The 15506-nt window shown below is 44.8% G+C and overlaps 1 protein-coding gene across 1 annotated transcript in view; it reads right to left on the bottom strand.

Moving 5' to 3' along the window:
• LOC110488095 (myosin IG) overlaps nucleotides 1-15506 on the bottom strand; it is a 70517-nt gene that overhangs the window by 19893 nt on the left and 35118 nt on the right. The window contains exons 18-21 of the mRNA XM_036971333.2: nucleotides 14898-15042; nucleotides 12751-12855; nucleotides 11624-11737; nucleotides 9403-9560 (exon numbers count right to left, since the gene is read on the bottom strand). Of these exons, the coding sequence (XP_036827228.2) occupies nucleotides 9403-9560; nucleotides 11624-11737; nucleotides 12751-12855; nucleotides 14898-15042 (522 nt within the window). The remainder of the gene's footprint in view (nucleotides 1-9402; nucleotides 9561-11623; nucleotides 11738-12750; nucleotides 12856-14897; nucleotides 15043-15506) is intronic.

Consider the following 15506-nt stretch of genomic DNA (forward strand, 5'->3'; position numbering starts at 1 on the left):
GCCTCTCCCTAGGGGGTCTAGTCTATCTATCTGTCCTGTGAGAAAATGCCTGGACACAAGACATACCACCACTACATTAATGAGATGGCAGTCTGCTGCACAGACAAGACTGGTCCTGTATTCCACACAGACCTGTGCCACATCTAGAGTATATATGATGTAATATCCTCTATCCCGCACAGACCTGTGCCACATCTACACTATATGTGATGCAATATCCTGTATACCCCACAGACCTGTGCCATATCTACAGTATATGTGACGTAATAGACATACGATTGACATGAGGGAGAAAGCATGTCCTACAGCACATGAGGAATGTGATATTCCTCATTATATTTGGACAGTGTGAATGTCGATTCAGAGGTTTGAACTGAAAAGTTTGTAGTACAATTAAAATAAGTGGGAGTATGGTCTTTGGTGTTTTTAAGTAAGTCAGTAAGACTGGATTTGGGGATTAAGATTTAGGAAACCAATCAATTTAGGATGGGTGCTGTTAGCTACAGCCTGCAGGAGGCTTAGTGGTGAGACACATAACAGACAGGTTGACTCTGGCCTGCAATGCAAAAAAATAAAGATTTGTTTTATTTTATTGAGATAATAAAGTAAAAATAACTTGGTTTGAGTGGATTTCCCTACCCCAAAAAATTGCATTTACTTGTTTTGAGTTACCCAGAAAATGCATCAAGATATGGCCTTGAATTAAGCCTTTTTTTAGGTTAAAATAAGCAAAATGGTCTGCCAGTCCAGAAAGATAATTTAGCTTGGTAAGACATCTTATTACGTGTGAACACTGCCTGGTTGGCTGCCTGGGAATTTCAAATCAGTCTGACGATGAATGAATCACATGTAAATATGGCAGTGATGACTGTCATGAATCTGAATCATATAGAGTACCAGTCAAATTACTAATTCAAGCAACTTTTTTATTTATGACATTTTTTTCTACATTGTAGATGTCACACCCTGACCATAGTTTGCTTTGTATGTTTCTATGTTTTGGTTGGTCAGGGTGTGATCTGAGTGGGCATTCTATGTTGGATGTCTTGTTTGTCTATTTCTATGTCTGGCCTGATATGGTTCTCAATCAGAGGCAGGTGTTAGTCATTGTCTCTGATTGGGAACCATATTCAGGTAGCCTGTTTGGTGTTGGGTTTTGTGGGTGATTGTTCCTGTCTCTGTACCAGATAGGACTGTTAAGGTTTTCACACATTTATTGTTTTGTTAGTTTATTCATGTATAGAGTCTTTATTAAAGAAACCTGAATAACCACCACGTTGCATTTTGGTCTGCCTCTACTTCACCACAAGAAGACCGTTACAGTATCACCCACCACAACAGGACCAAGCGGCGTGGTAACGGGCAGCAGCAGGAGCAGCGACAAAGACTTCTGGACTTGGGAAGAAATCCTCAACGGGAGAGGACCCTGGGTCGTCTGCCCAGCGCAGCCAGTGCCGCCAGTCTGCCCAGTGCCGCCAGTCAGCCAGGGGCCGCCAGTGCCGCCAGTCAGCCAGGGGCCAGTGCCCCTCAGCCCAGAGGCGCCAGTGCCCCTCAGCCCAGAGGCGCCAGTGCCCCTCAGCCCAGAGGCGCCAGTGCCCCTCAGCCCAGAGGCGCCAGTGCCCCTCAGCCCAGAGGCGCCAGTGCCCCTCTGTCCCGAGCTTCCGTCCCGAGCTTCCGCCCCTCTGTCCCGAGCTTCTGTCCCGAGCTGTCCCTCAGTCCAGTGGGGTCATTAAGTAGGGTCGCCGTGGTTAGGAGGCCACGGAAGCAGACAAGGTGGGGGACTAAGACTATGGTGAAGTGGGGGCCACGTCCAGCACCAGAGCCGCCACCGCGGACAGATGCCCACCCAGACCCTCCCCAATAGGTTCAGGTTTTGCGGCCGGAGTCCGCACCTTGGGGGGGGGGGGGGGGGGGGACTGACTGTCACACCCTGACCATTGTTTGCTTTGTATGTTTATATGTTTTGGTTGGTCAGGGTGTGATCTGAGTGGGCATTCTATGTTGGATGTCTTGTTTGTCTATTTCTATGTCTTGCCTGATATGGTTCTCAGAGGCAGGTGTTAGTCATTGTCTCTGATTGGGAACCATATTTAGGTAGCCTGTTTGGTGTTGGGTTTTGTGGGTGATTGTTCCTGTCTCTGTGTTTGCACCAGATAGGACTGTTTAGGTTTTCGCACATTTGTTTTGTTAGTTTATTCATGTATAGAGTCTTTATTAAAGAACCATGAATAACCACCACGCTGCATTTTGGTCCGCCTCTACTTCACCACAAGAAGACCGTTACAGTAGAATAATATTGAAGGCATCAAAACAATGACATGACAGATATGGAATCATGTAGTAAGCAAAAAAGTGTTAAACAAATATTTGAGATTCTTCAAAGTAGCCAACCTTTGCCTTGACAGCTTTATGTATTTCTTAACCTGTTAGATCTCTAGGGGCGCTATTTCATTTTTGGATAAAAAACGTTCCCGTTTTAAGCGCGATATTTTGTCACGAAAAGATGCTCGACTATGCATATTCTTGACAGTTTTGGAAAGAAAACACTGAAGTTTCAGAATCTGCAAAGATTTTGTCTGTAAGTGCCCCAGAACTCATTCTACAGGCGAAACCAAGATGATGCATCAACCAGGAATTAGCAGAATTTCTGAAGCTCTGTTTTCCATTGTCTCCTTATATGGCTGTGATTGCGCAAGGAATGAGCCTACACTTTCTGTCGTTCGCCCAAGGTCTTAGCAGCATTGTGACGTATTTTTAGGCATATCATTGGAAGATTGACCATAAGAGACTACATTTTCCAAGTGTCCGCCTGGTGTCCTGCGTGGAATTCGGTGCGCAATTGCCAGCTGCTCGTACTTTTCCATTTGATATAGGGGATAAACCATGTGTCCAAGAACGATGTATCAATGAAGAGATATGTGAAAAACACCTTGATGATTGATTCTAAACAACGTTTGCCATGTTTTCAGTCGATATTATGGAGTTAATTTGTAAAAAAGTTCGCGTTTTGAGGACTGAATTTTCGGATTTTTTTTGTAGCCAAATGTGATGTATAAAACGGAGCTATTTCTAATACACAAAGAATATTTTTGGAAAAACTGAGCATCTGCTATCTGAGTATCCTCATTGAAAACATCAGAAGTTCTTCAAAGGTAAATTATTTTATTTGAAGGCTTTTATGTTTTTGTTGAAATGTTGCGTGCTGGATGCTAACGCTAATGCTAATGCTAAATGCTAACGCTAAATGCTAACGCTAGCTAGCTACTCTTTATTCTATTTATTTCATTTCATTTGCGATTTTCATGAATAGTTAACGTTGTGTTATGCTAATGAGCTTGCTGATAGATTTACACAATCCTGGATACAGGGGTTTTTTCATAGCTAAACGTGACGCAGAAAACGGAGCGATTTGTCCTAAACAAATAATCTTTCAGGAAAAACTGAACATTTGCTATCTGAGAGTCTCCTCATTGAAAACATCTGAAGTTCTTCAAAGGTAAATGATTTTATTTGAATGCTTTTCTGTTTTTTTGTGTAAATGTTGCCAGCTGAATGCTAATGCTAAATGCTACGTTAGCCATCAATACTGTTACACAAATGCTTGTTTTGCAATGGTTGAGAAGCATATTTTGAAAATCTGAGATGACAGTGTTGTTAACAAAAGGCTAAGCTTGAGAGCTAGCATATTTATTTCATTTCATTTGCGATTTTCATGAATAGTTAACGTTGCGTTATGGTAATGAGCTTGAGTCTGTATTCACGATCCCGGATCCGGGATGGGGAGATCAGAAAGGTTAAGTGTTATTACATACAGCCGGGAAGAACTATTGGATATCAGAGAGACATCAACTTACCAGCACCACGACCAGGAATACGACTTTCCCGAAGCGGATCCTTTGTTCGAACCACCCAAGGCATTCAAACTGTTTCCAGAGGCTGACCAAAAACAATGTCGCCGCAGGAGAGGTAGACGGAGCGGCCTTCTGGTCAGACTTTTGAGCATGGCGCAGACAGAGATGGTCGCCTTGCTTCGAGTTCTTAGGAAACTATGCAGTACTTTGTTTTTTTATGTATTATTTCTTACATTGTTACCCCAGGAAATCTTAAGTCTAATTATATACAGCTGGAAAGAACTATTGGATATAACTTACCAACGTTACGACCAGGAATACGATTTTCCCGAAGCGGATCCTCTGTTCGGACCACTACCTAGGACAATGGATCTAATTCCAGTAGTCGACCCAAAACAACGCAGAGGGGGCAGACGAAGAGGCCACCTGGCCAGGCTCCGTTGATGTGCCCATCGCACACCACTGCCGAGTATACTACTAGCCAATGTCCAGTTTCTTGACAAGGTAGACAAAATTAGAGCAAGGGTTGTCTTCCAGAGAGACATCAGAGATTGTAACATTCTCTGTTTCACAGAAACATGGCTCTTGCGCGATATGTTGTCAGAAACGTTTCAGCCACCGGGCTTCTCCATGCATCACGCGGACAGAGATAAACATCTCTCTGGGAAAAGAAAGGGCAGGGGTGTATGCTTTATGATTAATGACTCATGGTGTAATCATAACAACATACATTAACTCAAGTCCTTCTTCTCACCCGATCTAGAATTCCTTACAATCAAGTGCCGGCCATTTTACCTACCAAGAGAATTCTCGTCAGTTATAGTCACAGCTGTGTACATTATCCCTCAAGCAGACACCAAGATGGCCATCAAGGAACTTCGCTGGACTATATGTGTAACGGGATTCGTCCTCCTCTGACGAGGAGTATGAAAGATCGGACCAATACGCAGCGTGGTAAGTGTTCATGATATTTAATAGAACAGAAGACTTAAATACAAAAACAACAAGAGAACGAAAAATGAAACCAAAACAGTCCTGTAAGGTGCAGAAAACACTAAACAGAAAATAATCACCCACAAAACACAGGTGGGAAAGACTACCTAAGTATGATTCTCAATCAGAGACAACAAACGACACCTGCCTCTGATTGAGAACCATACTAGGCCAAACACGTAGAAAATATAACATAGAAAAAATAACATAGACAACCCACCCCAACTCACGCCCTGACCAACCTAACACAAAGACACACAAAAAAAATAAGGTCAGAACGTGACAATATGCAAATTGGAGACCATACATCCTGAGGCTGCATTTATTGTAGCTGGGGATTTTAACAAAGAAAATTTGAGAACAAGTCAACCTAAATTCTACCAGCATATTGATTGCGCTCAGCGCATGCACAATATCCTCGACCACTGCTACTCTGACTTCCGCGAAGGATACAAAGCCCTCCCCTGCCCTCCATTCGGCAAATCCAACCACGACTCCATTTTGCTTCTCCCCTCCTGTAGGCAGAAACTCAAACAGGATGTACCCGTGACTAGGACCATTCAATGCTGGTCTGACCAATCGGAATCCACGCTTCAAGATTGTTTTGATCACGCGTACTGGGACATGTTCCGGGTAGCCTCAGAGAATAAAATATATTTATACACTGATTGATTCAGTGAGTGAGTTTATAAGGAAGTGCATAGGAGATTGTTCCCACTGTGACTATTAAAACCTACCCTAACCAGAAACAGTGGATAGATGGCGGCATTCGCGCAAAACTGAAAGCGCAAACCACCGAAAGATAACTACGAATATGGACGAATACAGACAATGTAGTTATTCCCTCCGCAATTCAACGGCTCAGACACGTATGTGGCAGGGTCTACAGGCAATCACAGACTACAAAAATAAAACCAGCCACGTCACTGACACTGACACTGACGTGTTGCTTCCAGAAAAACTAAACACCTTCTTTGTTCGCTTAGAGGATAATACAGTGCCACTAACTGCGGCCCTCCTCTCTCCTTCTCCGTGGCCAACATGAGTAAGACATTTAAACGTGTTAACCCTCGCAAGGCTGCTGGCCCAGACGGCATCTCTAGCCGCGTCCTCAGAGCATGCGCAGACCAGCTGGCTGGTGTGTTTACGGACATATTCAATCTCTCCCTATCCCAGTCTGCTGTTCCCACATGCTTCAAGATGTCCACCATTGTGCCTGTACCCAAGAAAGCAAAAGTAACAGAACTGAAGGACTATCACCAAGTAACACTCACTTATGTCATCATGAAGTGCATTGAGAGACTAGTCAAGGATCATATCACCTCCACCTTACCTGTCATCGTAGACCCACTGCAATTTGCATACTGCCTCAATAGGTCCACAGACAATGCAATCGTCATCACACTGCACACTGCCCTATCCTAAACCTAAACCTATGTAAGAATGCTGTTAATTGACTACAGCTCACCATTCAACACCATAGTACCCTCCAAGCTCATCATTAAGCTTGAGGCCCTGGGTCTCAACCCCACCCTGTGCGATTGGGTCCTAGACTTCATGACTGGCAGCCCCCAGGTGGTGAAGGTTGGAAACAACATCTCTACTTTGCTGATCCTCAACACTGGGGCCACAGAAGGGTTCGTGCTCAGCCCCCTCCTGTGCTCCCTGTTCACCCATGACAGCATGGCCATGCACGCCTCCAACTTGATCATCAAGTTTGCAGACGGCACAACAGTAGTAGGCTTGATCACCAACAACGACTAGACAGCCTATAGGGAGAAGGTGATGGAACTTGGAGTGTGCTGTCAGGAAAACAACCTCTCACTCCAAGTCAACAAAACAAAGAAGATGATCGTGGACTTCAGGAAACAGCAGAGGAAGCACCCCTCTATTCCCCTCTAAAACCCTGACATATTTTTACAGATGCACAATTGAGAGCATCCTGTCGGGCTGTATCACCGCCTGGTACGGCAACTGCATCGCCCACAACCGCAGTGCTCTCCAGAGGGTGGCGCGGTCTGCTCAACGCATCACTGGGGGCAAACTACCTGCCCTCCAGGACACCTACACCACCCGATGCCACAGGAAGGCCAAAAAGATCACCAAGGACAACAACCACCTGCACCGCTGCCTGTCCACCCCGCTACCATCCAGAAGGCAAGGTCAGTACAGGTGCAGCAAAGCTGGGACAGAAAGACTGAAAAATAGCTTCTATCTCATGGCCATCAGACTGTTAAACAGCCATAACTAACACAGAGAGGCTGCTGCCTACATACAGACTTGAAGTCATTGGCCAAAAGGATCACTTGTCACTTTATTAATGCCACTTTAATAATGATGTTTACATATCTTGCACTACTCATCCCAGATGTATATACTGTATTTTATACCATCCATTAGATCTCGTCTATGCCGGTCGGTCATGGCCCATCCATATATTTATATGTACATATTCTAATTCCATCCCTTAACTTAGATGTGTGTGTATTAGGTAGTTGTTGTGGAATTGTAAGATTACTTGTTGAATATTGCTGCAGTGCAAAGTCTTTTTTTAAATTATAAAATAAAATGTACCCCTTGTTTCATGGTATCCAATTGGTAGTTACGGTCTTGTCTCATCGCTGCAACTTCCGTACGAACTCGGGAGAGGCGAAAGTTGAGACCCATGCGTCCTCCGAAACAAAACCCAGCTAACCCGGAAGCCAGTCGCACCAATGTGTCGGAGGAAACAGCGTGCACCTGGCGACCGTGTCATCGTGCATTGCGCCTGGCCCGCCACAGGAGTTGCTAGAGCACGATAGGACAAGAACATCCCTGCCGGCCAAACCCTCCCCCGGCTGGCTGCAACAGAGCCTGGACCCGAACCAGGATCTCTAGTTGCACAGGTAGCACTGCGATGCAGTCCCTTAGACCACTGCGCCACTCGAGAGGCCCGTTAAAAGTTCATGGAATTTCTTTCCTTCTTGATGTATTTGAGCCAATCAGTTGTGTTGTAACAAGGTAGGGGTGGTATACAGAAGACAGCCCTATTTAGTAAAATACCAATACCATGTTATGGCAAAAACAGCTCAAATAAGAAAGAGGAATTACACTCCATCATTACTTTAAGATATGGTCAGTCAATCCAGAAAAATTGCGCATTTGCAAAAACCATCAAGCGCTATGATGAAACTGGCTCTCATCAGGACCACCACAGGAAGAGAAGACCCAGAGTTACCTCTTCTGTAGAGGATAAGTTAATTTGAGTTACCAGCTTCAGAAATTGCAGCCAAAATAAATGCTTCAGAGTTCAAGTAACAGACACATCTCAACATCAACTGTTCAGAGGAGACTGCGTGAATCAGGCCTTCATGGTCGAATTGCTGCAAATACTATAGTACACCAATAGGAAGAAGAGACTTGCTTGGGCCAAGAAACACGAGCAATGTACATTAGACCAGTGGAAATCTGTCCTTTGGTCTGAAGAGTCCAAATTCGAAATGTTTGGTTCCAACCGCCGCGTCTTTGTGAGACGCAGAGTAGATGAATGGATGATCTCTGCATGTGTGGTTCCCACCGTGAAGAATGGATGAGGAGGTGTGATAGTGTGGGGGTGCTTTGTTGGTGACACTGTTGGCGATTTATTTAGAATTCAAGGCACACTTAATCAGCATGGCTACCACAGCATTCTGCAGTGATACGTCATCCCATCTGGGACAATGACCCAACACATCTCCAGGCTGTGTAAGGGCTATTTGACCAAGAAGGACAGTGATGGAGTACAGCATCAGATGACATGGCCTCCACAATCACCTGACCTCAACCCAATTGAGATGGTTTGGGATGAGTTGGACCGCAGAGTGAAGGAAAAGCAGCCAACAAGTGCTCAGCATATGTGGGAACTCCTTCAAGACTGTTGGAAAAGCATTCCAGGTGAAGCCGGTTGAGAGAATATCAAGAGTGTGCAAAGTTGTCGTCAAGGTAAAGGGTGGCTACTTTAAAGAATCTAAAATCTAAAATATATTTTGATTTGCTTCACAATTTTTTTTATTACTACGTGATTCCATGTGTTATTTCATAGTTTGATGTCTTCACTATTATTCTACAATATAGAAAATAGTAAAATACAGAAAAACCCTGGAATGAGCCGGTGTGTCCAAACTTTTGACTGGTACTGTGACTATAAAAGAGATAAATACCATAAGGGTTGCAGGTAGCCTAGCGGTTAGAGAGGCGAGCCAGTAACCTTGCCAGTTCGAATCCTGGGAAAAATCTGGGAGAAGTGACCTGTACAGCTCGGCTCGGCTCAGTAGTGTGAAAAGCCCTTGAAAGTGGTCTAATTCCATCCCAGTCTTTACACAACGCAATACCTGTGTAGCATAGTTAAACCAGCCTGAATGCTGCACTCACCATTGTTCAGGCTGGTTTGACCACGCTAACAGGTCGTCACTGACTACAGTTAATACTTAACCAGGCCAGCTCAGTAAAATTTGGTTTGGCTTGTTTCAACTCGGCTCCCCTCTGTAGTCTAAACCCAATCCCAGTCTCAACCCAACACCCCCTGACAGTTGCCACTGACCGTGTGAAGTGGTCAATGAGCGTTCCCAGCAGCTCCCCGATGCGGTCCTGGTTGGGGCACAGCTCTCCTCTCTGGATGTAGAGAAGGACATCATCCTGGGAGGAGGTGTGTAGCGCCACCATCTGGTCAACGCCTGCAGTGATGCTCAGGCCTGTCATCTGGGGGATAGACAGACACAGAGGGGTTTGATACACCCAGACACAAACACACACATACGCATGCACGCAGGCTCACACACAGACTCACATGCACACACACACAGGCTCACACATTCATAGTTCCTCCTAAAACAAAACACAGGTTACTCTCTCTATCCATGTGTGCGTGCGTGCGTGCGTGCGTGCGTGTGTGTGTGCGTGCGTGCGCGTGTAGTGCACTTTATAGGGAATAGGGTGCCATTTTGGATGCAAACATAGTCATAGTAGAGAACAGTGTTGAGGTACTACTATTTTGTTGGGCATCATGCTAAATGGGGCAGACATACTACCTGTCACAACATACATGCATCACACAGAGCAGTAGAAAGAGATTCTCTGTTGAATCGTGTCTTCCACTTCCTCTTACAAAGGAAAAGTCTAAACGGGATCCTTGCGACGGCCCAACTCTGATGTCACCCCATTGAAGTTGACATTTAAAATGGTTAAGTAAGGGTTAAAGATAGGGTTAGGCTTAGGTAAGGGTTATGGTTAAGGTTAGGGTTAGGGTAGGGACGTCCCAAGGATACCAGATAGCACTAACCCTTTCACAATGCGTAAGCTCCATGGGGAACCACCGCGTTACCCTGGGGAACTACACTGTAATGTCGTGAGTCAGACAGTTAGTTGTGAGCTACACGCACCATAAACACAACTTTGTGTCCTGTCATTCATACATTCTAAATAAAACTTAGTTGAAAGTGATTTATAGTACTAAGCCATCCTCTATAGCCATCCTATAGGTTAAAGGGGTAGTGATATTGCTTTGGATAACTTTACAGCGCTACTGTTTCTCCCCCATGGCATGGTTGTGTTCTATCCTAACTGGTGTCCAGCTGTGTTGTACCTCATTAAGTAATACTGTGTATTTAACTGCCTGATCTGTTGCCTAAACCTACAGTCTGTTCTTTAAAACGCACAGCCTCCAGGCCAAAACACACTGTGTACACGTACAGACACATTGTGCGTATTGTGAGTAGTGTGGTGCTCTATTGTACAGTACCTAACTGACTGTCACTGAGGCAGAGACTGTCCCAGTCACACACACGTCATGTCCCACATGGAGCTCTCTCTCTCTTTATTTGTTTCTCTCTCCCTGTCACCCCATTTCTCATTCTCTCCCTCTCCCTTTCTCTTTCTCTTTGTCTTTCACGGTCACTTTTTTCTCTCCCTCGGTCTCAGTCTCTCTCTCTTTCTCTCTCCCTCTCTCTCCCCCTGTCCCTCCCTCTCTATTCCAGGCTCCTCCTTGTCCTTGTGAGCACGCGCCCCAGAGAGATCCCTGATCCAATTTCTCAGATCAGCTCCTGAAATGAGACAGGCCCGCCCCACACTGCAGTGCCGCATTTTGTGACCGAAGACACACACTCACACATACACACAGAAAACACACACACAACACACACGTCCCTCCTTTGTGCAGCACTGTACCACTCCTCAGCCTTTCTCCCATCTGTTCCCCTCTCCCTCCTTCCCTCTCTCCCTCCCTCCATCTCTCATCTGACCTGGGTCACTTTAACTCACATATACAGACAGAGGGCACAGCCATTGTTCATCTCTGCATCCTAAATGGCACACCGTGTATGGAATAGGGTGCCATTTGGGACGTCCCTCATGTTATAAAGTAATACCAAGGCAATGAATATGAGAGGGTGTAAAGTGGGAACTCAAGGGAAGGACTAGAGAGCGTATGTTTATTGACACAATGGGAAAGTTTACAGATGTAGGAAATTAATTTGAGCCAGTTTGCTACAGCAGGAAAATAATCCTGCAGCAACAGGAAATGTGAATTATTATGTGGATTATAATTCATTGGCATTTGTTGTAGGGGTTGATACATTTTTTGTTGGGGCAAATAAAGTCTGGCATTTTTAAACCTTGAATACTAAGTTTGCATTTCCTGCTGTGCAGAACAATTATCATCAACAAAAGAGTGATCAAATGAAGTATACGTGTGGTTGTATGACTAAGGTGTGTGTGTGTGTGTGTGTGTGTGTGTGTGTGTAGAGTTCTTCTGAGCCAGTACTCACACTCTCTAGAGGCAGTCTTTTCAACACCTTGAACTGTTTTTTGGGGTCCAGTTTGTAGATATGTTTTTCCGTAATAAACAAGGCTCGGTCTGTGCTTTTATTGAACCGATTCACCTGAGAGAGAGGAAGAGATAGAAAGAGAGAGAGACATACAGATATAGACAGAGAGAGAGAGATAAAGAGAGAAAGAGAGCGAGAGGGGGGAGCAAGATAGAGAGGGTGAGGTAGAACAAGGGAACAAGAGGAGACATCAAACACATTTATCTACATTTCTGTTTTCTATGTTCTATTCTGTTCTACATCTTTAGAATATATCAGGAGATTAAACCAGACAAAATCCAGGACAGATATGTCAGGACAAAAAGGTATATTGAAGATGATGAGTTAATAGTTTATATAATTTCATGCATTCCCTACACACCTATCCAACAAGGATGGTAATTAAAATAGTCGTAATAACTAGGTGGATGTGGGGTCTCATAGCCTGGTAAGGAGGTTAAGTGGTCAGTACCCACTACTGCTGTGGTACGTCCAGTGGATATGTACTGGCAGGTTTACTATATTGTACTGTGTCTGGAACTGAGCCTATATCTAAAGTTAAAGTGCGACAGACAGACAGACAGACAGACAGACAGACAGACAGACAGACAGACAGACAGAGAGAGAGCGAGATAGAGAGTGAGAGAGATAGAGAGTCACAGACAGACAGACAGACAGACAGACAGACAGACAGAGAGCGAGATAGAGAGTGAGAATGAGAGTGAGAGTGAGAGTGAGAGAGATAGAGAGTCACAGAGACACAGACAGAGAGCGAGATAGAGAGTGAGAGTGAGAGAGATAGAGAGTCACAGAGAGACAGACAGACAGACACAGACAGAGAGCGAGATAGAGAGTGAGAGTGAGAGAGATTGAGAGTCACAGAGAGACAGACAGACAGACAGACACAGACAGAGAGCGAGATAGAGAGTGAGGGTGAGAGAGAGAGTCACAGAGAGACAGACAGACAGACAGACACAGACAGAGAGCGAGATAGAGAGTCACAGAGACACAGACACGAACAACAACGAGAGAGAGAAAGAAACTCTTTGTGGCAGTACAGTACAGTAGGCTATGGTACTGTAACACACCTTCCTACAGAACCCTGAGAAGAGGACCTGGTTGTATTGGTCTTTGTTTCTCAGCTCTTTGGAGATCCGTATGAAGTTAGAGCTGGTCTGAGGGCAGTCCCTCACCTGCAAGCAAAGAGGCACATTACAAAGGCACACATTAGGGATGCATCCCAAATGACACCTTATTCCCTATATAGTGCTTTTGACCGGGGCCCATACCCTATTCTCTTTAAAGTGGACTACCTTTGACCAGGATCCAATGGCACCGTATTTGCTATATAGTGCACTACTTTTGACCATAGAGCTCATCTAGGGAACAGGGTGCCATTTGGGATGCAAACAATGCTACACCAGCCTGATCCACCATCCTGAGTGCTGCGCTCTTGTTTCATATGTTGAGATCAAGATGGTGAAACAAGGGTAATATTACACGACCCCGTTAGCCTTCTGCCACCATCTAAATAGTGTCATTTGGGACACAATCCACAGACCACTCGAGGACTAACTAACTGACTGATTTATTGAGTGATTAATATGATACCTAGAGGGGCCTTTCATGGCTCTACAGACCAAACGCTATTGGATTAAGCCGTTAGAGAGGTGTGAGTGAGACCCATTAGAATGAGACTGATTGTGGCTGCCTTTGACTTAAGCAGTCAAACTGAGTCTCATGGCAACTGCAGGCCATGTGGTTTATCACAATAATTCCTTCATGGGATGGATGACCACTCGGGAGCCCCACTCGGAAGAGGCGTCACTACAGTCCCTGGTTTGATTCCAGGCTGTATCACATCCGGCCGTGATTGGGGGTCCCATAGGGCAGCGCACAATTGGCCCAGCGTCATCCAGGTTTGGCTGGTGTAGGCCGTCATTGTAAATAAGAATTTGTTCTAATTCTTAACTGACTTGCCTAGTTAAAGGTTCCATTTTTAAAAATTCAGGAACTCCCCATCCCCCCATGTACTAGTCAGGGTGAGTGGGGAGAGTCTATTCACCTTATTTACGAACATGGAAACAAAACAATGTCCGAAACGTTCTGTTTTGTGGAGGACTTCCGTTGAAATTGAGGTGAATAGGGACACGCCTGGTGCCCACATTGATGACGTACAGTAAGTCGTGCAGCTGAGTGGAGAGCAACAGATTGGATTCAGTCAGTCGTCCTGATGATGAGCCCTTCCCAGCTATTTAGTTTATGCTGGCTATCTGGCAACAACAGCAGAATGGCGCTAGTTAAAACGTGTAAAGGAAAGTGATGTTTCTTTCAATGGGCCAGCGAGAAAGAACTTGCAGTATTGGTCACCATCTAGATGTCACCATGACATGCCAATTAGCTAACGTAATGACAAGCGAATGACCAGTACAACGTTGTTGTATTGAGGTGCTTCCTAATTCCCACTGTTGCTTCCCACTGGGCAGCTGTATCACATGTTGCTGGCGGTAGCTACGTGGCCAATTTGTTCCATCCCACATAATTATATTTGGAGTAGGATAGCAGACCACAAGAGAAATAACTTATAATATTTGTATTTGGTAGTATAGTAACCATCTGGATGTCACCGTGATACAGTCTACTGCTCAATAGGGAGAGTTTGCACTGCAAGCCGGCAACACAACAACACGGGGCACAGTGTGTCCTTCGCTCTCACTCGCGGACTGCTGACCACCGCTGTCCTGCAATAAGGAGAGGGAAGTAGCGAAGTAGCTCCATTTGTCCCCACTCAACTCTCGTTGCGAGACATTTGTCATACATTTTGGGCACCAGGCATCCATATATCCTCTCCCGGGTGAGTGTGTGTATGATGTTGTTTTGGTGTTTCAATGTACAGTGCCATCTAGATTTATTTTACAGAATTGTACTTGGGGCCAACCTATGGGGACAGAATATGAACGTTGCAAAAAGTTGTCGTGAAAGTTGCCTTCTCCATCTTCCGTGACACAGATACTAATTTAATTTTCACATTTTACTGTTTGTTGAAATACTATAAACAAGGTGTGATGATAGGAAGACGTGAGGATGTTAGCCAACTGTTCAATTACAATTCAAACCCTTGCCCCTATTCTCTGGCCACTCCTGTAGATATGAGAGGATTGGATAGATGGAAGCAAAATGCTGGAAGGAGGAGCTAGGAGGTCATTTGACATACAGCTAACGTGTTGTGACTCACGTTAGACAGGTAGTCCCTCTCCCAGGGTCGGCCACAGCCCCAGTCCTTCCTCTCCCCACTCAGAGCCCCCAGAGCAGCCACCTTGGCCCTCACCTCCCCCATGTCAGAAGGAGGGATGTTCTTCACTATCTGCCTGGCACGCCACCTGGGAACAAACATGTATAACAGAGAATACTTCAAAGACGTTGCAGAAAAAAGTGCTGTCATTCATTCTTAGCCACACTCTGATAAGATAAAAAATAACCCGTGTGTATAGGCCTGAAATGAACAGTAACTACATTTTATAGTGAAGAAAGAGTATGTGCCGTGCCCTTCGTCCCACTAAGATAATTACAGACTTCCTTACTGTAGTTACCAAAATATACACGACCGTTCAAAAGTTTGGGATCACTTAGAAATGTCCTTGTTTTTGAAAGAAAAGCAACAAAAAAAAGTCCATTAAAATAACATCAAATTGATCAGAAATACAGTGTAGACGTTTCTAAGTGACCCCAAACATATATAAACCAATGAACGAACAAAGCCATTGATCACGTGACACCATTCATTCTTATTTTAAGACTCAATAGCGCATTTAAGCCAAATGAAGTCGGTTAAGATGGAGGCTCA

The sequence above is a fragment of the Oncorhynchus mykiss genome, chromosome 30 (assembly GCF_057628025.1).
Source record: "Oncorhynchus mykiss isolate SJ-2025 chromosome 30, ASM5762802v1, whole genome shotgun sequence".
Classification (NCBI taxonomy): Eukaryota; Metazoa; Chordata; class Actinopteri; order Salmoniformes; family Salmonidae; genus Oncorhynchus; species Oncorhynchus mykiss.